Source organism: Scleropages formosus, chromosome 4, assembly GCF_900964775.1.
Source record: "Scleropages formosus chromosome 4, fSclFor1.1, whole genome shotgun sequence".
NCBI lineage: Eukaryota > Metazoa > Chordata > Actinopteri > Osteoglossiformes > Osteoglossidae > Scleropages > Scleropages formosus.
In genome coordinates this window covers 24699460-24723602 of record NC_041809.1, presented here as the reverse complement: position 1 = coordinate 24723602, position 24143 = coordinate 24699460, and the positions used below count along the sequence as shown (strand labels likewise).

General features: G+C 44.9%; 2 protein-coding genes and 2 non-coding genes across 5 annotated transcripts in view; 2 read left to right on the top strand and 2 right to left on the bottom strand.

Moving 5' to 3' along the window:
- Positions 1 to 733: 733 nt before the first annotated feature.
- On the bottom strand, positions 734 to 806 carry trnav-aac (transfer RNA valine (anticodon AAC)). Its single transcript has one exon. It is a non-coding gene; the product is annotated as a tRNA-Val (tRNA).
- Positions 807 to 1128: 322 nt separating this feature from the next.
- Positions 1129 to 1200, bottom strand: trnae-uuc (transfer RNA glutamic acid (anticodon UUC)). Its single transcript has one exon. It is a non-coding gene; the product is annotated as a tRNA-Glu (tRNA).
- Positions 1201 to 2831: 1631 nt separating this feature from the next.
- alox5ap (arachidonate 5-lipoxygenase-activating protein) lies at positions 2832 to 8641 on the top strand. Its single transcript, XM_018755087.2, has 5 exons — positions 2832 to 3156; positions 3416 to 3497; positions 5294 to 5364; positions 6104 to 6185; positions 8351 to 8641. The coding sequence occupies exons 1-5, from the start codon at positions 2892 to 2894 to the stop codon at positions 8511 to 8513; spliced, it is 663 nt and encodes a 220-aa protein (XP_018610603.1). The 5' UTR covers positions 2832 to 2891; the 3' UTR covers positions 8514 to 8641.
- A 5873-nt stretch (positions 8642 to 14514) lies between these two features.
- Positions 14515 to 24143, top strand: part of b3glctb (beta 3-glucosyltransferase b) — a 31522-nt gene continuing 21893 nt past the window's right edge. For both annotated transcript variants that reach the window (XM_018755032.2, XM_018755030.2), the window contains exons 1-2: positions 14515 to 14625; positions 17041 to 17087. In XM_018755032.2, the coding sequence (XP_018610548.2) occupies positions 14562 to 14625; positions 17041 to 17087 (111 nt within the window). In that variant the 5' untranslated portion in view covers positions 14515 to 14561. The remainder of the gene's footprint in view (positions 14626 to 17040; positions 17088 to 24143) is intronic.

Here is a 24143-nt window from a genome sequence, read left to right as displayed (position 1 = left end):
GGCAAACTTTGTTTTCGTGGCTGAAGAAGACGGGGACGTGTCCGCTCAGCCGTCGCACATCAGATCTGAGACGTGCAAGATCGCAGAGGAGACGCGAAGGGACAGACTGGTACGACTGTTACACTGTAACTAGAAAGATATACTGTAAAAACTCTCCTGTTTTGCGAGGTTTAATATTTCATACATAACTAATGTACAGTAAATAAAAAGCTGCTTTTTAAGTTACGGAGGTTTTATGCCTACACACCGTTGGAAAAAACACTAATATTTTGTCTTTGTTAACACTCACTGTACACATGAATAGATGTTTTTGTTTCTTGATGGTCGACTCCTATGCTACGTGAAAATATTTGCATACTAGACCTCTTCTGCATTATCTACTCGTCGTTATACAGAGACAGCCTGCACACGTAATAAATATTTATTCAAATGTGTCCACAAACACATAAAACATAGTTCTGAGATGTTTTTGCGCTGTCACATAGGAGCGCGAAATAATCTGCCAGTTTGTATGATCATGTCGGGTCATAATACTGGAGAATGTTATGCGCTGGTAAACAGTGTGACGTATTTAGTGTACACGTCAGTGCTAAGTTTTCGGCGAAAGCAAGTTAAAGTTTAGAAAGCCTTCTTAGTTTTTCGCGGAACTCTCGGCGCTCACGTAGTGTACAGACCTCGACTCTGAAGGGTACGACGGGTGCCGTAAAAACGTAGTGAAAACAACGTAAAAATATGTTTCCGCCCGGTTTCGAACCGGGGACCTTTCGCGTGTTAGGCGAACGTGATAACCACTACACTACGGAAACTTTCACAGTAGTGTTACTTAATTCATTCTTACTATAATGCAATATGATAGTATATAATAAGATTAATGAGGTTTGTTATAAGTCATAATGTTTTACTTTGTGTTGCACTAGACTGTAAATTCTACTGCGTGTTACTGGTTCACGACACTTGAGTCAACGGTTGGTACTACATGTTTTCATAACGCCGGAAGCGAAGATTCTCTTAATTTTACGCGTTTTCTTGTATTTATGTGCTTAAAAATTTGTATATTATACGTCTAAATTTAAATAGTCCTCTAATGTAGAACAAAGAGAATAAAAATTTTGGGGGAAAAATTGCAACTTCCCATACCGGGAGTCGAACCCGGGCCGCCTGGGTGAAAACCAGGAATCCTAACCGCTAGACCATATGGGAGCTTTAATACGCGAGTGCGTATTACCATAAAAGAAAATGATTACTGTGGTCCTGTGACATTGTAACTCCTAATGTAACAATTTGATTAACTCTCAACTTTGGAGTTAATTAGAGTGTTATATTGTAAACTATATTATTATATTTTCTTCAGCGAAATGAGACCAAAAGTGAAGAGCGGTTCAATAAAAACAAAGCAATACTTTCATTGTAAAACCATGGCATATATGTGATATAGCCTATAGGAACCATCGGAGGAAAAATCGAATCTCTGTGTGGGATTATTCGAGTTTTGAGACACACTGGATCTTGCTGTTATCCCTCTCTCGTTTGTTTTCGTACTTAACGAACTTTTGATCTGCTTTCGCAGTATTTTCTCTAGTAGACGGGCTCATCAGCTATGTGTTTCGGTGCCATCATCGGCTTTGTGTTTAATTATTAACGATGGGATTCGTTAAACATGAACTATCCCGCAAAGCCGGATGAGCTAAGAATTTGCAGTAAAACACAGTGATGGTACAGTAAAGACTGACAACTGCAAACACGGGGCAGCTATGAACAGTATAGTATTCAACTTTTTATCATGAACTACGCTGTTTCATACACTTCCTACCTTGTTATGTACATGGTCTAAGCAGAAAATCAAGCTCTAAAAATAAAAATGTGAGCTCTATGTACTTCTCATAACCAGCTGTTTCACGTTTTAAAATAAAAATTTAAATACTCGTCTAACGGTATGAAAAATGATAACATTGCGTAATCTTATGGCAACATTCATCGGATAGACTCACTTCTAAATCACGTACATATTGCTGTATAATTAATCGATTCCATCTTTATAAAAAGCACGATGGGGTCTATTTACAGATGAAGTCCGTAAGCCAAGTTTCCAACCTTAGGTTTTCGTTTTTACCTGGAAAATCTTCCAATTTTACATCTTTTTTTTTCTGGGAAAATACTGCTTAGGTGAGGATGTAATGGCAGTAAATCCAAAAAAAAAAAAATCCAAAAAGGGCATTGGTCTGGTAAATGATGTGTTGCCGTGGGCTTTAACAATGCCAGTTGCGTGTTCTCTTTCATTGCCATGAAAATTATATTATTTGTTATTTCCTCGCAGGACAATGTGAATGTCTGTAGGTAGGCTCTTTCTTACAGTTTTAATTTAAACAAAGTTTGTGACAATGCTTGCCGTGTTCACGTTGCACAGTGAGAAGCGCCCGGACCCCTGAGATCATTTCGGGGACCTGCAGTTTAACATTAATTAACATAAAGAATAAGATTTAAACAACGTAGCAATCGACGATAAGCGTGTGGGAAACTGGAAAGGCATCCCCTGTCTCACAGTGCTTCAGTGGTGCGAGAGAACGTGGGTTCGATTCCCGCTCGGTCTGTGTGCAGTTTGCATGTTCTCTCCGTGGTTTTTCTTGGGGTGCTCTGGTTTCTTCCCAGAGAGATACTATTCAGGGTCCCCCGTAGTGTGTGAGTGACAGAGAGAGTGTGTGTGCCACTGATATTATATGGATGAGTGACCCGTTGTCAGTAGTGTATCTACCAGTGTAAATCACCTTGGTGAATAAGGTGTGTGGGCTGATAACGCTACATAGAATCCATTGGAAGTCGCTTTGAGGAAAAGCGTCTGCTAAGTGAATAAATGTAAAGTAGCTCTCGCTGTTGGTCAGCGCAGGTTCCCGTAAATGTACCGTGTTTCGCGCCGCAAGCAGGAAGCGCCAGGAGGCGTGGCGTCAGACACACAGAGAGCGGTCTTCTGCTCTCTCCACGCACGACACGTTCACGGGCCACAGCGCACACAGGCATCGCTGAGAGCGCTCGCAGATCGAGCAGATCGAGGGATCCCCGCAAACTGCTCGAGGCCTCCACCCCCAGGCACCATGGAAGGCAGCGTGATGGAGAACATCTTTTTGCTTGTCCTTGTTACCCTGCTGAGCGCTTTGCAGAACGGTGAGGAAACCTGGCTGCTCCTGGTGGGATGCAAAACCTCCTCTGTTGAAGAGCTTTCTCTGTAGTGGTGAAGAAGTGGGAGAGCGACCTGCTCCTGACGGGTCCGAGGTGTGAAGAACACGTGACACGTGTTGGCGCTGCTCTTGTGGAGGGTGTGTCGTGGCGGCTGTGTGGCGCTATTGAAACATCATCATCATCATCATCATGTCTTGTGTCCGACTATGCTCTTTTGATCCGTGCCCCTCCTGTTTCCTCGCAGCTTTCTTTGCCCATAAGGTTGAGAAGGAATGCAAGACGTCGAACGTGAAGTCGAGCTCCTTCGAGCGAGTGTACTGCGCTAAGTGAGTAGCTTCTCGTCTCCGTCCGTGTGGTTATGAGTTCGAGAGCAGTCCGCGTAACAGCCACTGTTTCATCATTAACTTTCTCGTACGTTCGGTTATTTTGTTGCAGGACATGATCATGACACGAGCTTTTGTTTTTGTTACCGTTGCCGCAGGGCGACGTGTTTTGCATAATATCAGTTAGGACCCGTTTCCGTCCAGCGTGCAAATTTGCATTTGCTTTTGCATCGCTGCATCATGATGCGTAATATAAAAAAAAAAAACCTTCAACGAGACATTTCAGGAACACACTGACTACACAGCCGATCTCTGCACGCGGCTTTTTGAAAAGAAACTTCTTTTCCGCACACACGCTAACAAACAATATTGGGATGATTTAACCTGATGATGCCAAAGTGTTTTTATTCTTATTTGGCAGTGATATCATTATTACTTTGTAACTGTCTTAGAATTGTTACTTAATCTAGAATGCCCAGGAGGGGTGGGCAACCGCTGGCCCTTGGACCCCCAGAGGTTTTCTTTCCTCGTTCAGCTTTCAACTGGGAGTTTTTGTTCCTTTCCTCAGTGGCCAGTACGCATTTCTTATAGCTCTATAAAAGTACTGTATTATGGTAGTCATTAGTCAACTGTCTTCTTTGTTTCTTGTCTGATGTATTTGTTTTTCTCGCCTTATGCCTGTGGTAAAGCACTCTGTGTCACTGTGTGAGAAGAGTGCTCTATAAAGATAAATTGAATTGAATTGAATTGAATTAATATTGTCTGTATTTAACTGACCATGGCAAGTTTGTAGTAAAAGATGGCAACTGGTGCCGTAGTACTTAGAGCTGCTGCCTTTGAACCGGAAGGTTGCAGGTTTGAATCCCGCACCCAGCTGTATGGTACCCTTGAACAAGGTACTTTCTCTAAATTGCTTAGCTGTATAAATGGGTAACTGTAGGTAGTTTGCCAATGTTATATGCTTTGGAGAAAAGGGTCAGCTAAATAAACACCTGTAAATGGTGCTGAAACAGTAAAATAACCACAGAAATGTGTATGTGACAAATAAAAACTTGAAATTGGAGTGATAGTGGGAGTACCATAGTAGCACAAGCCAGAAGCTGTCAAGAATAGATGGCCATAGTCCTGATGCTGCACTTCTGCAGCAGACTGTGGTTTCTACTTCTTCTGCAGGAGTGTCTTTCGACCACAGATGTTCATTTCCCCTTGGCAGGGTGTCGCCTCGTTGTTGCCACAGTCAGGAAGCGCCGTAATAGCATCCCCAAACCGTTTGCTGACCGCTTAGTAAATCCAGCATGACCTCACTTCCTCGTGTGCACAAAATTTTCTATTCACTCTTATCTGAACATATTTGTTAAATCCTAAAATAATAATAAGAATAACAATAATAATAATCGTTTTGCTATTTTTATTATTATTACTGTATATGATTAAGTATGTTTTATGGCTACCGTGAGTAAAATCAAATAGTGTTTCATGACTGCAATATGTTAACGTTAATAAATCAATATGATGCTTTAAAAAGACTTTTTTTTTAAGAAAAAATTTAATTTTATAAAAAGACTTGGGGTTGGGGTAGTATATATAATGTAGACCTCTATGGTGGATAGAGTCGATATTTCTTGACAGTGCAACTTTGTTACTTCGTCACATAAATTACTTTTGCACTTGGTACACATGAGTACTTCTGCACATTCTGTACTGGGCTCTGGTTGTCAGATGGACCAGTAGAACTTAACACCAGAGTATTATTATTTACACTGTGTTCCTAAAATGGGCCTTCAACTATTTGCTTGCAGCCGGAACTGCATGGATACATACCCCACCTTCATGGCAATCATGTGGTGTGCTGGGATATGTCTGAGTCAAGGTAAGGAAACAATCACCTTGCTGGTGGCATTACTCCTGGCATGACAGCTTCCAGAAAGACAGCAGAAAATGACCAACTAACCTGCTACAAAGAGGATGCAGTGTTACAGACTGTGAAATATGGCTCTAGATGTAACAAACAACAGTTGGGGTACCAAGCAGAAGAAACTGTAAACTGTAAATAGTGTTATTGGGCAAAAACTAACAGGAACATTTGCTGATGGGTCAAAATTATTTTGTGCTTTACCACAGAACCTTGATGTTACCGATATGCTTTTTCCTAAATTTAGTGGAAGAGAAGTTACTTACATGCTTTATTACTACATAGTGCATAGAGCTGAATTAAGAGAGTTGCACTAAATCAAGTACTGATTTTAGAATTACTTGTGCTCTTCTTGTCTGTTTCTTTTGTTATTTGATCCTATCTTATTTTGCTTGAAAAGCACACACACACACACACACACTGGCTAAAACTGCTTGTCCCAAGTGGGGTCGTGGTGAGCCAGAGTCTAGCCCAGCTGAAGGGGACACACTCAGAACGAGACGCCAGTCCGCTGCAAGGCACCCCAAGCAGGACTCGAACCCCAGACCCACCAGAGAGCGGGACCCAGTCAAGCCCACCACCGTACCGCCACACCGCACCACCACACCACCACTGCACCACCACATCCCCGCACCCCACTACTGTTTGAAAAATATGCATCAAATGATATAAATGTGCACTTCTCTGTGTGTTTCAGCACCAGCTGCCTTTGCAGGACTGATGTACCTGTTGGTCAGACAGAAGTACTTTGTGGGCTACATGGGCCAAGTATCTCAGAGGTATATTTTCATTTTGACAGAATATGTGATTATCAAGACACGTCATTGTATATTTTAGTTATTGATAGAAATCAGTAAGTTGCTTATTTCTATCATTTGTCTTACAATGTAGAATTATATGCATTAACAGTTTCTGCAGTTTAAATGTTTATTGAAGCAAATCTGGTTAAAAGGCCTACTTCAAGACCATGGCACTCTCTATAGTCTTTAACCCCTTCATTCATCTCTGCCCTCATTTAATCCATCCATCCGTTATCATAAACCACTTGTCCAGTGCAAAGCCTTGGTGGTCATGAGCCAATCATGGAAGCATAGAACGTGGGGCAGAGTACACCCTCCATTTAAATGAAGGGAAAATGTAACTGAGGTTGTTAGTTAAGGATCCAGTTTAAGAGGATCACTACTTCAGTAGACTTTTGGTTGAGGTGTCTGCTTTATTTATGCTATTGTGTTTTGAGGAAGTGTATTGATTAACAATTCAACATTGTATTTGGAGATCTCCAGTATTAGTATTTGAACATTTTACCTTCAGAAGTGAAAGCCTTCTGTTAAAAATTTAAGCTGTAAGCATTTTAATGTCTCTGATCTTGTCTGACTTTCAAGTTTGTGTGGTTTTATTTGATGCGTTCCCTGACATTAGTACCCGGGTGTTGGTTTGACACCTCTGCAACTGGAGAGGACAATCTTTTCTTGGTGTTATTTACTCATGCATCTTAAGAATTTAGTTGCATCTTTCATGTAGCCAGCGTTATAGAGTATTAAAGCCATTCACATTTAATCCCAGTATCAAAGGTAAAATTAACTGATCTCCCTTTGAGACTGAAAAGAGCTACACAGCCGTACGTGCCTGTTAGGTATGGAAGTTTTGTGTTTAACGTGCTTTGTCATTTATATTGTTGGTGACACAGCTTGGTGAATACTGGAGGGGTCCTCACCTGCTCAGTACTCTGCAATTCCTTTTCTGTGTATGCTTATAATGGTCTGCTTTATCAGTCTCACTGTTTAGGCATGATCCTGCTTATAGTCATATCTGTGCATTAACATTCAATAAACAAACATGTTGCCAGTATCACTATACGTGCAGACATGTAGCATGCAGGGAACAGATATATGTACACAAATATCTGGAATGCATGCAGATGTGCACGCACACACAAGGAATTTGATTGTATCACTCTTTTTCCTGTTTTGAAATCTGAGACCCCATGCTTTAGTGAAATAGCATGGGATGTGAAGCAATGTCTAATTGTGGCTACATCACAGAGTACATCTGCCAAACCATAGACGCTTCCTCTCGCCACTGATGTGGTTTCAGTCTTTTACTTCACTTGTTTAAGATGCCATAATTCAAAGACGTTTACGTAGATTAGAGTGCTATAACTTTACCCTTTTACAGAAATACACATTTTTACTGGAGATCCTTTGGGTTTACTGCCTTAAAAAAGGGTACAGCGATACCTGCAAGCTTTCGGTTTCCTTCGGCCTTTTCAACAGTTTCTTTTGCTTTCTGATTTTGTGTCGGTCCAGATGGTTGCTTGCCTTTAAAAAATCTTTGAACCCCAGCCCTTGACTCTTATCCCTGGAAGGTTGTAGTGTTGGCAGGTTCCTTTGCTTCCTTATACTTTTCACAATATCAGTGACCACAAAATAATTTCAGTGCATTATGTGGGCTTGTGAGTGACCTGTACCTTTGGGCAGGGTGAAACCCTAACTTTCTAATGCATTATTAAAACTAAAAGAAAATTGGATAGCTGGGTTAGTTTGTTCAAGTCTATAATTAGCTATTCAGGTAGAAGGAACACCTGTGCACACTTTGATTGAGGTTAATTATTACTAACAGTTTAATGTTGCAGCCCACATGGGGTCTTTTTTATGCATGCTTTCATTACAATCCAAATTCCTTTGTTTCAGTCATCAGGTTTGGAGAAAATTATATTTAGTATTGCCTGAAAACTGGCAGAGTGAAATTAAATTGTTACATGTTATAGAAACCCTCCATGTCATGTAATGCACCATATTCATTGCGCTTATTTCCTAATTAAAAGAGAGGGTTGAGAAAAACATGTATTCACTTTTTTTCTGTGGAATGAGATGGAGAATCTATATTTAAAGTCCTTTTTGGGTTCCTTTACACTGTTCTGAACTTGTCTTGCTCTCTCCAACAGCACCCCTGGGTACCTGTTTGGCAAGCGTGTCATCGCCTTCCTGTTCCTCATGTCTGTTGTGGGAGTCATCAACTTCCTGCTGGCAGAGTACCTCGCTATTGACTACAAGGAGTACATCCAGACTATCACCAAGGCTGCCTCTGCCTTGCTCCTCATTCCCTGAGAAATGAGTTTGCATCTCATTAGTCAGCTTTGGGGGTTCCTCAAATTTTGTAATGTTCCTTCTCAAAAAAGCTTTCAAAAGATTTGAAATATTTTGTATTTAATTAAAAAAAAAATCGGTGTTTTGAAGTGTTCATTTTATTTACCAGTGGAAACCCAGGAGTATCAGGGTGGTGAAGTGGGTAAAGCTGCTGTCTCATAGCTTTTGGGCTGAGCTTTTACACGTTGGTTCGGATCTGGTTTAGTCTATGTGGAGCTTGCATATTCTGGCCATGGTCATGAGAGTCTCTTCCGGGTGCTCTGGTTTCCTCTCGCCGTCCATGGTGAATGCTTGACTGAATGAAGGAATGAGTGTGTGTGTGTGTGTGTGTGTGAGATCAGCTTGTGATGGAATGGCATCCTGCCCTGGGAGTACCCTGCCTTGTGCCTTAGGCTCTGGATCAAAGTAAACAAAAAAAATAAAAAGGATCACCTCATGAAACTTTTCTCTCACTAAACATGTCTTTAAGTACTTAAAGAGCTTAAAAACTCCAAATGTGTACCTAATTATTTCAAAATATAGTAGAACCTTGCATTAAAGACTTAATCGATTAGAGAGCGAACAGAAAATATCAAAAAGTCACCTGCACGTATCCATTCTGACACAGAAGCAATGGTAATTTCTTCACATGGTCAGTTTATTTTCTTAGGATTTGCCTAAATGGCAGTTTGCATTAAATGCTATCTGGACTCTCCTGTTTTAAAATTGTACTATAGATGGCAATTTAATTACCCTATTATTCCCACGTTGGTTAATACTTAAATCTAACTGTATGAAAACAGTTCAGCCTTTGTTAGTGTAAGGAACAAAAAATCAAGTACACGTGGTATTAAAACATTAAAGCTATGCTGACATTTCACTGTACAAAGACAGCCAGTGTTCAGTAGAAGGAACATTGTATAAAGAGGCCTTCATTCACAGCTGGTCCAACAGCACCATCTGGTGTAACAGTATTGGAGTCAAATGCCTAATTTAAGACAGCAAACTGTTCTGTTGGCAAAGTATGAGTAACCATTGAGGCGTTGGCCCCAACATTCCTTTGGTTTTTCTTGTTCTAAGAACCAAGAATATAAATCTTGTTTTCCTTCATCTGCCTCTGTAGGAGATCTTTAGGAGGGATGTAAATGATTAATATTATCCTGCTTATGAGCTGGCAGTGGCTACAGTCAAGAAGGGCTGAATTAGCTGCTATTTAGCGCAGCCAAGTTACATGTTGACTATTCATTTTTGGAGGCCTAAAAATTAATCGCAAACAACGAACATTTTTCATCAACTTTCTGTAACAATTTATACATTGTTACAGAATAATATTACCATTGTTTCAAAATACTATCAGCAGCTGTGTCCTCACCTTGAACCAGCAGTTGCTAAAGCCAAGCCAGCGTGGAAAGTTGATGGGGCATCACAGTAGTACTTGTGCGTGAAGTGTGTGTTTCTTCTGATTGGTTTCACTGTTGGCCGTCCGCAGGTATGGTCTCACCTGGCCATTTATCCAAAGCGTCACTGAGAACCAGCTTCAACAATCATGATACTGAGTATTAATATTATAGAATAGGATAAGAATGAGCTTTTTTCCTCACAACATTAATTAGAAACCACATTTAAACCTACAGGTAACAGAAGACCATAATACAGTAATTTAAGTCTACATTTGAAAACTGGTTATAAACTGTAAAAACTGAATTACTCATTGCATAGATCACACAAGTCTAAGTCACACAACATTTAAATCTATAGTCTAACTGTATACATACCATGCCCAGACACACCAGAAAATGACAATGTTAAATAGTTTTTAGACTACACACATGGTTATCATAGTTTTTAGTATATATTTCATTGGTAGCTTTTCCCTGCTACAGAACAGATGGCCCAATCAAGCCCTCTCTCAATCTCCCATTTAACTTAGGGGTTGTTCCCATTGTTGATGACAATACATCTCTATGGAACAATGAAGGAGTAACAAAAATAATTAGTGTGTGAGTGGAAAACATCAATCATCACTTAGGTCACAGTGTCCTAGTGATAGTCTACAAAACAGTCTGTGGTAGACAGACATAACAATGGAAACACCAAACAATATGTAGAAAGACCAATAAAAAGTACCTTCACTTATTGCTTTCAAACAGCTTCATTCCGTGAAAGCTGTGGGTGATGTGATTTAGGACCATGTTGTTTGTTGTGAAACCGGGTCATTCTTCAACAAGAACAATTTCCCGTTGCAAGGGATTAAGAAAGTGGAAAACTGCGCCGCTCACTGAGCTTCAAACTTCCCCTAAACCTTCACTGACGTTGAGATCTAGTGACTGGAGAAACTACGGAAGGAAGTTTTGACTTCATCCCGGAGTTCGTGAAACCACTGATGAATCAATGTAACAATGCATGGGAGGATTCTTCTCTTTCAATATGAGTGTTGCTTCAGGAAACGGTCTTCCTAAAATATTTTCACATTTTCACTTTTCTTTTTAATTCTAGTGTACAGACATGCAGAACAATCCCTACACCCGGCCTGTATTGGTTTTCCCATTACCCAAGGTTGCACATTTTTGTGCAATGACCTTAGAATTCAGGCTGATTCTAACCCCAACCCTTTCATAACTGCATTTGCACATTGAAAGCAATAGATTTAAAAATTCTAAAGTGGCAGCTCCAAAGAGTTATGTTCTTTGAAAAAGTGCAGAGAAAAAGGGTTTGGCTTTGTCATTATCAGTATCAGAAGAGCAGTCTTACCATAAATACCTGTTTTGTCTAGCTTGGTATGTACCTTTTATTGATAGTTCTTGTTTGGAGAAAGTAAGTTTTTGGGTTTTAACCACTTTTCAACTTCTGCAAATACGTGTCTTTCTCTCCCTGCTGGTGTGGTTAATCTGGCAGTCACTTTTCTTGTGCAAAGATTGTTTTGGAGACACTCACTCTGTCAAGAATTTCAACACTTTCCTCATTGCGACATTAAACAATTCTGCACGTCTCGCAACCGGAGCAACTGTTGTATTAGCTGTCTCTCGTGTTTAGAAACCTCCTTCTTGTCAGACCCCTTTTAAACTGATAAATATAATTAGTAAAAACTTTCAAACGCAGCACGACTCACCTGCCTAGCTATTTTTATTAAAGCAACTTTTGGATTTAGTCCTCTTCGTGCGGCGTTTCTGTTCAGTCAGTGTCTTCGTGTGCAAAGTGCAATGTCTAGTGTGACAAGTGCACGAGCCGAGCAACCGGCAAACAGGCCGAACAAAGAAGGTTACGGACTTCTATTGCCCTGCAAGACGACACACAGGAAAGTGTATTTAAGAAAACAACCCAGGCAGCATCACCCTATGCATCTGTGAAGTGTGGCGATATGACATTTCAGCCTTTACGGTTTACCTTCCCGCAGAGTCCTAGATTTTAACTTCCGTTCGCGCTCTCAAACTCGTCAATGAACACTAGTAGACTTCCCTCAGCGATATTTCATCCCTGGAACCCGCACCTGCACTGCAAAATTCCTCGGGATTTTGATAAGCAGCATCATTTTACTGCTGACTTTACTGTACTGCACTATACTGTAGTTTACTCCTTCCACCATGACTCAACAAACTGGACTCTATCGTCCGTCCTGCTCGTCCTCTTCTCGACCAAGTTCCCGCGCGTCCCACTGTCTGTGCGCGCGGCGTCATGCCCCGGGAAATAACAGTGAAGACATAAAACGTCACATTAAACTGAAGGAAACTGTTTATTTAGAGGATTATTTCAGAATATTGTGGCGACCGCTACTCAGTGACACCCTTAGGAGTAGGAGCTGGAAGTAGACTGACAGTAACAGGCGCGGTCGGAAAATTGTGAGGATGTTGGGGGATTTCGTGATCAGGTCCCCTTCACCTGGGACATCATCTTTGGACTCCTGGGACTTCCTGTGGATGACAGGTGTTTGAAGCATGTAGGGTGACTGTGCTATATCAGAAGCTGCTCCTATATTCCACTAAGCCGTTGTGGAGGATCCATAAGAGAATTGGGACTGTCCGCATCTTTGACCCCTTTTTCTATCACATGTAGTGGAAGCCTTCCCTGTTTTTCTGGGGCATGAAGATGACAGGGGCATTCTCAGTATCTGAAATTGGCACAGATGTTTTTTTGGTTGGTTTGCCTCCTGACCCTGTGAAGCCAGGTGGGCTTCGCCGTGCTCTGGCATACATACTTCACCTTGTGTAAGGCTAAAGGCTAACTATTTTATCATGGTCAGTCTCCCTCCTGCCATTTCTGTTTGAGCCAGAGATATACAAGTAGAGACTGTAAAATAATGAAGTGCCCATATTGTTTCGAGATTGGCCACCTGGCAAAGGATGGTGTAAGCCCCATTGCTGTGCTCAGTGTAGGGGAGAGGATCACCTCTCTTGCAGCTGTGTCCACCATAAGCCGTCCATGCCAGCGTGGTACTGGCTGGTGCAGTATTGACATGGGATGGTAAAAGGACCCTGAAATCCTCAAGTGGTGCTGTGGAACAGAGGGCACCAGTGGTGGGGGCTGAGGTAAAGGAAGGGCTGTTTGTGGCCAGTGCTGGTGGGTCATCGTCTCTAGGCTGCTTTGTGGGGTCTCTGGCTGAGGAGGTCTTGGGTACGCTTGGTTGCATGCACAAGTTTTTTCAAGAGTGACCAGGAGGAAAAAGAAGCGCAGGAAGGAGGTTGGTGCAATCACCAGTGCTGTTCTGGGGTAGCCAGTTTTGACTGGCACCCCTCAAAAGGAAGAAAGAAGGTTAGCCCCCTCCCTACTTCCAGCTGATTATTCAAGGATCTTGGCTGTTGACTTGTCCAGGGTGGGATCTTCTCCTAGGTTCAGTTAATCATAACTTGGAGAGAAGTCCTACCTGGTGGCTGGTAAGGTGGGGGAACTCCATCTATCCAATTTCAACATCTTGTCTTGGGAAGGATGATGGTGACCTGGAGCCTATCCTGAAATCATTGGGTGCAAGGCTGGAAATGGGGTAGGGGGTGGGTTACACCCCGGATGAGATGCCAGTGGAGAGGGAACCTTTGTATAGAAAAATTTAATTATTATTGATTTTAATATAATTTTGTAATTCTTTAATTTAATAACTTATTAAAATGTGCATGCAATGGTGCACGGATGTGTGTGTTTTAAGGTGTAATGAATGACAAATTTGCAATAGTGGTAATTAAACTAGACTTTGGTACAAGGCTTAGGGTTGTTACTTCATTTAGCAGATGCCTTTCTCCAAAGCAACTTCCAATGAACACTGTGTAATTTTACCAGCCCACACCTTATTCACCCAAGGTGATTTACACTAGGAGATACACTGCTTACAATGGGTCACTCATCCAAACATCCAAACTCACACAGACACGGGGAGAACATGCTGCATGCAAACACACAGAGACATGATGAGCGATGATCGAACCCACGTCCTCCGGCACCACCCAGGTACTGCGAGACAGCAGCGCTACGGTTTGTTGCACAATTTAATAACCATACTGAACACCTTTGGATTTTAGAGGTTTAAACTTATAGGAAGATGAGAAAATGGGTTTATTACTGACAACTAAATAATTGCTGTCATGTATTTATAATGATCTAAGAAGTTTCCTGCGATGTATGGTGATGTCGTTGAGTATTGTCCTTAATTGCAGCATTTCGTATTTTGAGTGTTATACATAACTTTAGTGACTTTTAATAAAGTTGGAGAAAAAATACAGAAAGTCCCTGCTCGAATATGCACCGGGAAAGTGCGTCTAGCGAAACGACGTTACTCAAGCGTCGTATTAGCAGCACGTGCCTGGTCCGTTTCTTCTCCCCGATGCTTCATCGACCGTTTTACTCCAACTGAGCACAAGAGCGCGCAACTGCACGACAACGACACCGGTGCAGCGTGTCTGAAGCGCGCAGTCCTACACAGATACGGCGTCCAGCCGCGAGCCGTGCGACAGAGACGGGCGGTGTGTGTCTGCGCGCGCGCGCGCGCGCGCGTCTCTGTGTGCGTGTGCGCGTGTGGAGCCGCGCTCGCGCTCCCGCTCGCGCATCATGCCGTCCCACAGGCTCCGCGCCGGATGCGCGGCGACTCGCAGCATCTTCGTCCTCTCGCTTCGTAAGTAGGGGTCGCGCGCACATCTCAGCCACAGCCGACTGTAGTAGTACAGTATTATATATATATTCGCAGTCATTCATTTCCACGCGCTCGTCTTTCGTGGGTGATCGGGCGCATAAAAGACTCGAGACCCGCGTCGCTGGATTCCTCTCGCACTTGGTCGGACACACAGCTGTCAGTGAACCTGCTTCTTCACTGAGAGACTTTGAGCTGCGCACATGACACCGTACACACACGCACTAACGGCAAAATCTGTGCGCAGAAATACGAACAGCGGCTCTGCTGTCGTGCGTGGGCTGTGTTTGGCGCTGTCAGTTGCGTTTTCCTCGAGAAAAGGTGTATGAGCGTCTTTTTAGACGATGCGAAATTGGAAAAGTAGCTCAGTGAAACTGGTAGGATGCTTGTCGGTACTAAGTCCTGTTTTGCGTTGCAGCAAAATACAAAACATACACACGTTTTTCACAGTACGGTGCTCTCGATTGCATGCTTTCCATCTTTAGGTAATCTGTCAATGTGAACGGAAGAATACTCATGATTTATTACTTCACTTTATGATAAAATAAAACCATATTCCTTGAGTGAGAAAAACAAGGGGAGGGTTTTGTGGTTTTCAAAAAAAAAGGTCATGAATTTCTACGGCGACGGGCAACAACATGCGGTGCGGTTGGGATGTTGGATATTTAAGCCATTCTTATGTTATGGTTAATTTTCTTTCGAATCAAACAGGCATTGCAGAAAAAATGGCCAATTAGACCCTCATTGCACTAGGGGATAATGAACAAGGTTTCTCCATTGTCTTCCACCTGTGCATTGACTGTGTGTGTTTTGCAGCTCCACTCTTTTCCATAATTAGGCCAAACTAATTTTTGCATAACTCATAATGCTTAACCACAGTTCTAATCTGTTAAAATACAAGGAGTCTGTGACAATCACATACTGCTCTAGTATGTAAGCTTTTTCTTTTCGTAACATTTAATTTTTCCGTGAGGATTTTTGATCCATTTAGTTCTAAAAAACTGGATGACACCTTATTAAAATTATTTCACAGTTGTACATCTGATTTTTATCTTGTTGTTATGATATTGCTCTTATTTTATGTAAACTGGAAGAGGAAGTGTAGCTGGCTGGTTAAATTCAGTGTTTCTGACTGCTGTAATGGAAGGCAAACATATGTTGCATTAAATATGAAAGCGATGATCTAATTTCAGAATACTGGAACATGCATAGGGGCATTTTTGTCATCCGCCTGACTTCAAATATTAATCGAGCTGTAGTGAAGCAGGCTGTAGTATGGATGTTGGGATCGTTCTCACTGTCAGGGAGGCTGGGCTGAGACCCCGCTAGCACGTTTTTTTTAACAAGGTTATAGGAAGAAAAAACTAGTCTCAATATCCCTTTTTATGAGAAAATAATTATTAAAAGAACCTGCATGTAACAGCCTAGCTTTTTGAAGTATCTATAACGTAACAATTCTTATGACAATTTTTGTGATTTTAGCATTGGCAGGTCATAGGAATTAAGAGCAGGGTAATTTAACAGTTAACAGTGAAACTGAATATACACAGATTTTGTAAAACAGGGCAACCATTTGCCTGCATCGCCAGTTGCTTAACCTCTAAGGAGCCTCTCTCTGCCCTCAAATTAATAAATAAATACAATAAAATAAGCAAACTTATTCTAAACTCCCTCAGGCACAAGTTCTGAAAGCTCAGCTTGCTGAGACATCTCCAGCAAGGGTTTCTGGGGAAGTCCTTAAATAGACCACGGGCCACAAACAGCCGTTTCCAAGCCCTTGGGTTCGTCTTCCTCTGGATCTTGCATGGAAGGGTGGCAGACATTTGGCAGATGTGGCACAACAAGGGACCTTGGTTAGACTTCTGCTTTTGGACTCCTCCCCATCATTTTGAAGAAAAAAAGGTTTTTTTAGTTAATTTTGGCTTAGGTGTAGTTGAAGACCTTTCGTGTATTGTCTTTTGTATTTCATTTTTATCATACACTAAGCTGTGCACAATGAACAGAGTAATTGTGTGAGGTAAGCCGCCAGTGTTTATTCACTTCCTATGAATGATTTTTTTAGGTTTTCGATTTTTTTCTACCACTCACTGCAGAGCAAAGTTTAACAAATATACTTGTCAGTTTATATGCTTTGCTGTTTTTTGAGATTATTTCAGCTGAATTACTATTGAGACCAGCAGTGTGTGTGAAATCCAGTGTATGCTTAAAATAGAGACATAAACTGCCTTGCGGGGCCAGTGTTGGTGGGGGTATGATGGTATGTGGCATCTCCTTCCATGGGTCGCTGCATCTGCCTGAATGACCCTGATGTTTATTTTGCTTGCTTGGCCACTGACTGTTTATTTTTTCTCTAATGCTTCACCCCACCTCCACCCCTTCTTGTTTGATCACCCTCTCTAGTGCCTCTCAGCATCGTGTTTGGAGCATTAAATCACAGAAGTTCACAGGTAAGCATATCTGGCCTGTTAGAAGGAATGTGTCCTGGGGTTTATAATTTTAAGGCACAGATTTAGTGCTATACTTGAGCATGCTCAGAATTCTGTTTTCAGAATTTTCCTTTGCTTGGATCTGAAAAATGGTGCCTTCAGAGGGAAGTATTCACGTGTTTTCTGAACACGTTGAAAATATGTTTTACTCTCAGAGAAAAAATGGGCGCAGCAGTTCCACATGCCCTGCCAAAAGCCACACTGACAGTGACTCGTATGATATTCAGAAACCTACATCCACAACTGCAGAAATCTTGATAAAATTCTGTTTAGAAGGAAAATACCTTTCTCTTCCATTTTAGAGAAAACATTACTTTGCTTTTTCTGGCCACGGCACCCAACCAAAGATTTGAGATCTACCCCCCCCAAAACATGGAATCATTTCTAAAAAAAGTAATTCTTACATGCATTGCAGCACATCATCGGCAGCATATTGTCATGATAGAATTTTCTTAGTTTTTAATCATATGTGTTGTATCCCCATTCATCATTTGAAAAAATAATAAAAAAATGAATCTCAGAAACAAACACCCACACACACACTCCCACTTTGTCTCTCAGATCTGAGTAGGTGAAACACAAAACTGCACTTAGTGGATCAGATTAGATATTGGTGCTATTCTCTATAGGAGGGTTTGAGCCTTGGCTTGAACAAAACTGGCAGCCTTTTGCTGTGCAGATACGCGACCTGATGCCCTAGAATGGGGCATCTTCCAATATTTCGATTGACAGGGATCCCAGAAGCAGAACTTATCCTGTGCACCCAGGCACTATGTCGACTGCTGCGGAGTGCCACGCCCACACCTTCAGACCAACACGGAACACCTGTGACTCAACGCAGATCGCAGCATAAAAGGCTGCGTCGGACAGCCAGCTGATGCGGAACCTTGATCTGCCTCCTAGTTAGCGACCATCTCCAGCCCTTTACCTGTTCCTGAACGCCTTCCCCGAACCCGTACCTCGTTCCCCCAATCTACTGCCTCCTTTGGATTATCGACCTCTTGCCTGAACACTGACCTCGCCTTTTGGATCCTCCCTGTGACGACGTTCGCACCTCGAAGACCTTTTGCCCGTCCTCTGACCTCCGTTCCTGGATTTCCCCGAATACACCACGATCAGCGCTCTGCACTTGGGTCCGCCGCCTCCCTCTGACGCGACCATGACAGAAGGTTCCGCCATCTATACGGATCCAGCGGAGCTGAACTACCTCCAAGCAGAGTTGGACTCGCGTGAAGCGCGCTTGGCAGGTATGGAACAGACGCTGCACAACCTCATCACCTCTTACAACCAGGTGGTAAGCGTGCTGAAGACGTCGCGTGCGCCCACACAACCCATCGAGAAACGCGCAGCCGGTCCTGCAGCGCCTGACTCGTCGAACGCCACTCCTTCTCCTTCACGCGGTTTTCACTTGTCTCCCCCGACCCGCTTTGACGGGACCCCAGCACAATGTGACGGCTTCCTGCTTCAATGTGAGCTTGTTTTTTCCAGTATGCCCCTAGTTTTCAGCACAGAACAGAGCCGGATCACCTACGTCCTCTCTCTGCTCACGGGCAGAGCACTTGAATGGGCGACAGCAGTCTGGACAAATGGCCTCCCCAACACTTATGCACAGCTCAAGAGCCTGTTCCTCGCCGTGTTCGGACTGGCCCAACCGGAGGAACAGCTAAGTGAAAGACTCCTGAATCTTCAGCAAGGTAACCGACCCGTGGCAGATTACGCCCTAGAATTTCGTGTTCTCGCAGCACGCAGCGATTGGGGAGAGAAAGCTTTGTGGGCTAGTTTTCGCCGTGGTCTAAACTCACGCATCCGGAGTGAAATGGTGTTCCGAGGAGAAAGAGGCACCCTTGATCGGTACATAGAAACCGCGGTAACATTAGACAATCAGATCAGAACCCAGGGACCAGCCTCAGAACCGGCTCCAGAAAGATGCGGTCCCAAACAGGAGGAAGCAAAGCCGATGCAGCTGGGGCGCCTGTCCCTTCCCGAACGACAGCGAAGACTACAAAATCGCCTCTGTCTTTACTGTGGTGACCCTAGTCACTTCCGTCTCCAGTGCCCTGTCCGCCCCGAGATCAAGGTGAGTGGCACCCTCAGTTGTAACCGCCTCGCGGTACCTGTAATGTTATCCTGGGGAGATGGACAGGTACAGACGCAAGCACTGGTGGATTCAGGAGCAGCAGGGTGCTTCATGGACATTGGGTTTGCTCGGTCTCATGGCATACCCTCCAAACCCATTGGGGGGCGTCTTCGAGTGACCGCCCTAGATGGCCAGCCCCTCGGGAAGGGTTTTGTGGACCACCAGACAGCCCCTGTAACTGTGAGAGTAGGTGTATGTCACCAGGAAATGTTGAGTTTTTATTTAATTTCGTCTCCGGAGTTGCCCCTGATTCTCGGGTTCCCTTGGCTCTCCAAGCATGACCCAGTGTTCCAGTGGAGTACTGGGGAATTAGTGGCTTGGGGACCCCAATGTGAGAGAACCTGCTTACAGCTACCCTGTCGAGCTACGTCTATAGAAGGCTCAGAATCGGCACGGCCGGTGCCAGTTCCTCCCGAGTATCAGGATCTTGCGGAGGTTTTTAGCAAGAAACGCGCATCCGAGCTCCCACCGCATCGCTCATGGGACTGTGCTATTGATCTCTTGCCGGGTACCACGCCTCCGCGTAGTCGCATTTACCCGTTGTCCAGACCCGAACAATCCGCCCTCCAGACTTATATCACCGAAGCCTTAAAGACAGGAATTATTCGACCATCCACGTCCCCCGCGTCTGCTGGGTTTTTTTTCATCGAGAAGAAGGATGGGGGGTTACGCCCATGTATCGACTATCGGGGGTTGAATAATATTTGTGTGAAATATCCACATCCTCTGCCCTTGATCTCGGCTGCGCTTGAGAACATTCAGCAGGCGCGATGGTTCACAAAGCTAGACCTGAGAAGTGCGTACAACCTAGTTCGTATCCGGCAGGGGGATGAATGGAAGACTGCTTTCAGTACCACCCTGGGTCATTACGAATACCTGGTTATGCCTTTTGGTCTTGCCAACGCACCCAGTGTATTCCAGGCGTTTGTGAATCATGTGCTTGGGGACCTGGTCCACAAGGGCGTCCTGGTCTATCTTGACGATATCCTGATTTATTCTGATACGTTGTCCAAGCATGTGTTGACTGTCCGACAGGTGCTCCAGAGACTGTTGCAGAACAGGTTATATGTGAAGTTGGAGAAATGTGAGTTCCACAAGCAGAAGGTCTCCTTCTTGGGGTTCATACTTACCCGAGACGGTCTTGCGATGGATCCGGGTAAGGTCCAGACCATCCAGCAATGGCCTCGGCCAACCACAACTAAGGCCCTCCAGCGATTTTTGGGGTTCTCCAATTTTTACCGCCGGTTCATCAGGAACTTCAGCACGATCGTCGCACCCTTGACAACACTTACAGTGAGTAAAACCCCTCGTCTCCCGTGGAACCCAGAAGCCCAACGAGCCTTCGAGAACCTCAAATCCAAGTTCTCTACAGCCCCCATTCTGCATCAACCCGACCCTGAGTTGCCATTCGTGGTGGAGGTTGACGCCTCTGAGTCAGGGGTGGGCGCTGTCCTTTCTCAGAGGCAAGGTAAGCCCATGAAATTATACCCTTGCGCATTCTTTTCTAGGAAACTGTCGGAGGCGGAACGAAACTACGACATAGGAAATAGAGAGCTCCTAGCAATTAAGTTAGCCCTAGAAGAGTGGAGGCATTGGCTAGAAGGGGCACAACACCCTTTTTTGGTATTCACAGATCATAAGAATTTACAATATCTGCAAACAGCCCGGCGCCTCAACGCGCGTCAGGCCAGGTGGGCACTGTTCTTTTCTCGGTTCCAGTTTACTGTCACTTACAGACCGGGTCCCAAGAATATCAAAGCGGACGCCCTTTCCCGGCTGCATGACGAAACGCAGGAGGTAACGGAAGCGGACTACGTCCTGCCCAGGTCCTGCTTTGTAGCACCCGTTCAGTGGGACTTCACCCAGGATCTGGCCCAAGCCCAACAAGGGGACCCCGAACCACCAGGTAAACCTTCTGGAAAACAATATGTTCCGCCAGGTTTGAGGACGACTCTCCTACAATGGGCCCATGACCATCCAGCAGCAGGGCACCCAGGGTTTGGGAAGACTCAGGCTAGGATCCAGCAGCTCTACTGGTGGCCGTCCCTCCGGGAGGATGTACAGGACTACATCCGGGCGTGTCCAGTCTGTGCACAGTCCAAGGCTTCAAATCAGAGTCCAGCCGGGCTCCTGGAACCCCTGCCGGTACCCAACCGTCCCTGGACGCACCTAGCGTTAGATTTCTTAGTGGACCTCCCACTGTCAGATGGTAAGACCACCATCTTGACCGTGATCGATCGTTTTTCCAAGGGCTGTCGCTTGATTCCTTTGCCCAAACTCCCCTCTGCCTTGGAGACAGCAGAGTTGCTGTTTCAACAGGTATTCCGACTCTACGGTATACCGGAAGACATAGTGTCCGATAGGGGTCCTCAGTTCACATCGCGTGTGTGGAGGGCCTTTTGGAAGAAACTTGGAGTCACAGTGAGTATGACATCGGGGTACCACCCGCAAGCCAATGGGCAGGTTGAACGGCTACAGCAAGACATCGGTCGGTACCTCAGAAGCTATTGCCTTGAACACCCAACTCACTGGGTTCGATACCTTCCGTGGGCAGAGTACGCCCACAATACGCTCACCCATACCTCTACAGGTGTCTCTCCTTTTCAGTGCATCTTGGGGTACCAGCCACCGTTGTTCCCATGGCAACCGGGATCCAGCGATGTGCCAGCTGTGGACTCTTGGTACCGAACCAGCGGCGAGGTATGGGCAGCTGTCAGACGACACCTCCAAGAATCACAAACCCGTATCAAACATCAAGCCGATCGGCATCGGCGACACCTCTCCCTTGCACCCGGTCAGAGGGTGTGGCTGTCCACCCGGGGTCTCCAAGGACCGTATATGTCTAAGAAACTCAGCCCCAGGTACTTAGGACCCTTTAAGATAATCCGCAGAGTTACCCCGGTCTCTTATCGCCTGCAACTGCCCCAACACCTTCGCGCACACCCGACGTTCCACGTATCCTTCCTCAAACCCTTGGCCACCTCCCTACACCAGCCCGCAAGCACGCCTCCGGACCCAATTCTCCTGCCGGACGGTGGTGCACCAGCGTATGCAGTACGGGCACTCCTGGATTCCCGCCGTCGTGGAGGGGTACTCCAGTATCTGGTGGATTGGGAAGGATACGGACCTGAGGAACGGTCCTGGGTAGCGGCACGGGACATCCTTGATCCAAGCCTCGTTTCCGACTTCCACAGCAGTCATCCGGATCGGCCCGCACCTCGGCCTCGAGGCCGTCCCCCTGGTCGCCCTCGAGTGTTCGGGACCGATCCTCAGGGGGGGGGTACTGCCACGCCCACACCTTCAGACCAACACGGAACACCTGTGACTCAACGCAGATCGCAGCATAAAAGGCTGCGTCGGACAGCCAGCTGATGCGGAACCTTGATCTGCCTCCTAGTTAGCGACCATCTCCAGCCCTTTACCTGTTCCTGAACGCCTTCCCCGAACCCGTACCTCGTTCCCCCAATCTACTGCCTCCTTTGGATTATCGACCTCTTGCCTGAACACTGACCTCGCCTTTTGGATCCTCCCTGTGACGACGTTCGCACCTCGAAGACCTTTTGCCCGTCCTCTGACCTCCGTTCCTGGATTTCCCCGAATACACCACGATCAGCGCTCTGCACTTGGGTCCGCCGCCTCCCTCTGACGCGACCATGACACGGAGAAAAAAGCTACTGTCTTGGAGGGAACCAGATAAGCAGAATTACCATAGTCCCTTTTTGGCATTCTCCAGGCCTTTGGGAAAAATGTAGTCTGGGGGTTTTTTTTTTCCACCAACTCGCTTGTTGGGTTTCCGCTGCCGCAGTCTGTGAGCTCTGACTAACTCTGTCCCAATTTTCTGAGTCCAGCGCTGGAATTAAGCACAATGGCTTTTGCATGGTGCTAAAATCCCAACACTCTGGTTGTTGTGAACAAGCTGCTGTTGCAGGGCAATGTGCATCTGTATAAGCCCATGGTCACGGGCGTCTTTTTCATAACGCATTAGTAGGCTTACCACTCATTTGTTTGCCCTGCTTGCTTAGAAAAGTCACATGAGCGGCTGAGGGTTTCGGTGAAGTGTACAAGCCTAAAGTTGTAAGTTTTTACATTTAGCTGAAGTGAAGTGACACTAAATGTATTTTACGCACGAATGTTTCCACAGGTACACCTTCCCAGGTGACTATCAAAATCCTCAAGAGAAACGACTGGGGTTTTAAGTCTTCTGGCTGAGACCGCGTCATGTAGGAAACTGGTTCTGACGTTTCTCTTCCCCTGTTGGAAGCATCTTCAGGGAGCTTCCGCATCTTGCGAAGGCTGGATGTGAACCGGAGTGTTCGACGAGGGTGGGTGTATTTATGGGTGGGTTGGGGTCGGAGGTCCCATTGGGTGGTGTCCCTGCTGTGTTTTCCAGGTGGTTTCCAGTTCACATCCAGCCTTCGCAAGATGCGGAAGCTCCCTGAAGATGCTTCCAACGGGGGAAGCGAAACGCCGGAACCGGTTTCCTACACGACACGGTCTCATCCAGAAGACTTAAAACCCCAGTCAGTTGACACCAGCCGCGGAAGCCTCTACGTGTTTTGACCTCAAGAGAAACGTTTGTCTGGATTGAGTCTAGTTCTACAGTGGGGGTGGGGGCATACTGGCCACAGTGACTGAGCCCCCAGGACAGACTGGGCTCTGCGCTGAGGCGGTGAATAATTTTTCTTTGGGGTGTAGATCATGCAGCACATACATAGACCACAGCCACTCCAGGAGGATGTGTGTAATGTACGTAGTGTGAGGTGTAGCGTGTACAGTTATTGACAGTATATACAGTAGGTAGTGTGGCGTGTGAGCAAAGTAGCATATCAAAAAAATGCTTAGTATGTTATCTAGCTGTAAAAAGTTAAAAGACACTGTAG

Coding starts and splice junctions, on each gene's coding strand:
- alox5ap (XM_018755087.2), top strand. CDS start 2,892: ATGTACCGTGTTTCGCGCCGCAAGCAGGAAGCGCCAGGAGGCGTGGCG. Junction 3,157..3,415: donor GCTGAGCGCTTTGCAGAACG/GTGAGGAAACCT, acceptor GTTTCCTCGCAG/CTTTCTTTGCCCATAAGGTT. Junction 6,186..8,350: donor ATGGGCCAAGTATCTCAGAG/GTATATTTTCAT, acceptor TCTCTCCAACAG/CACCCCTGGGTACCTGTTTG.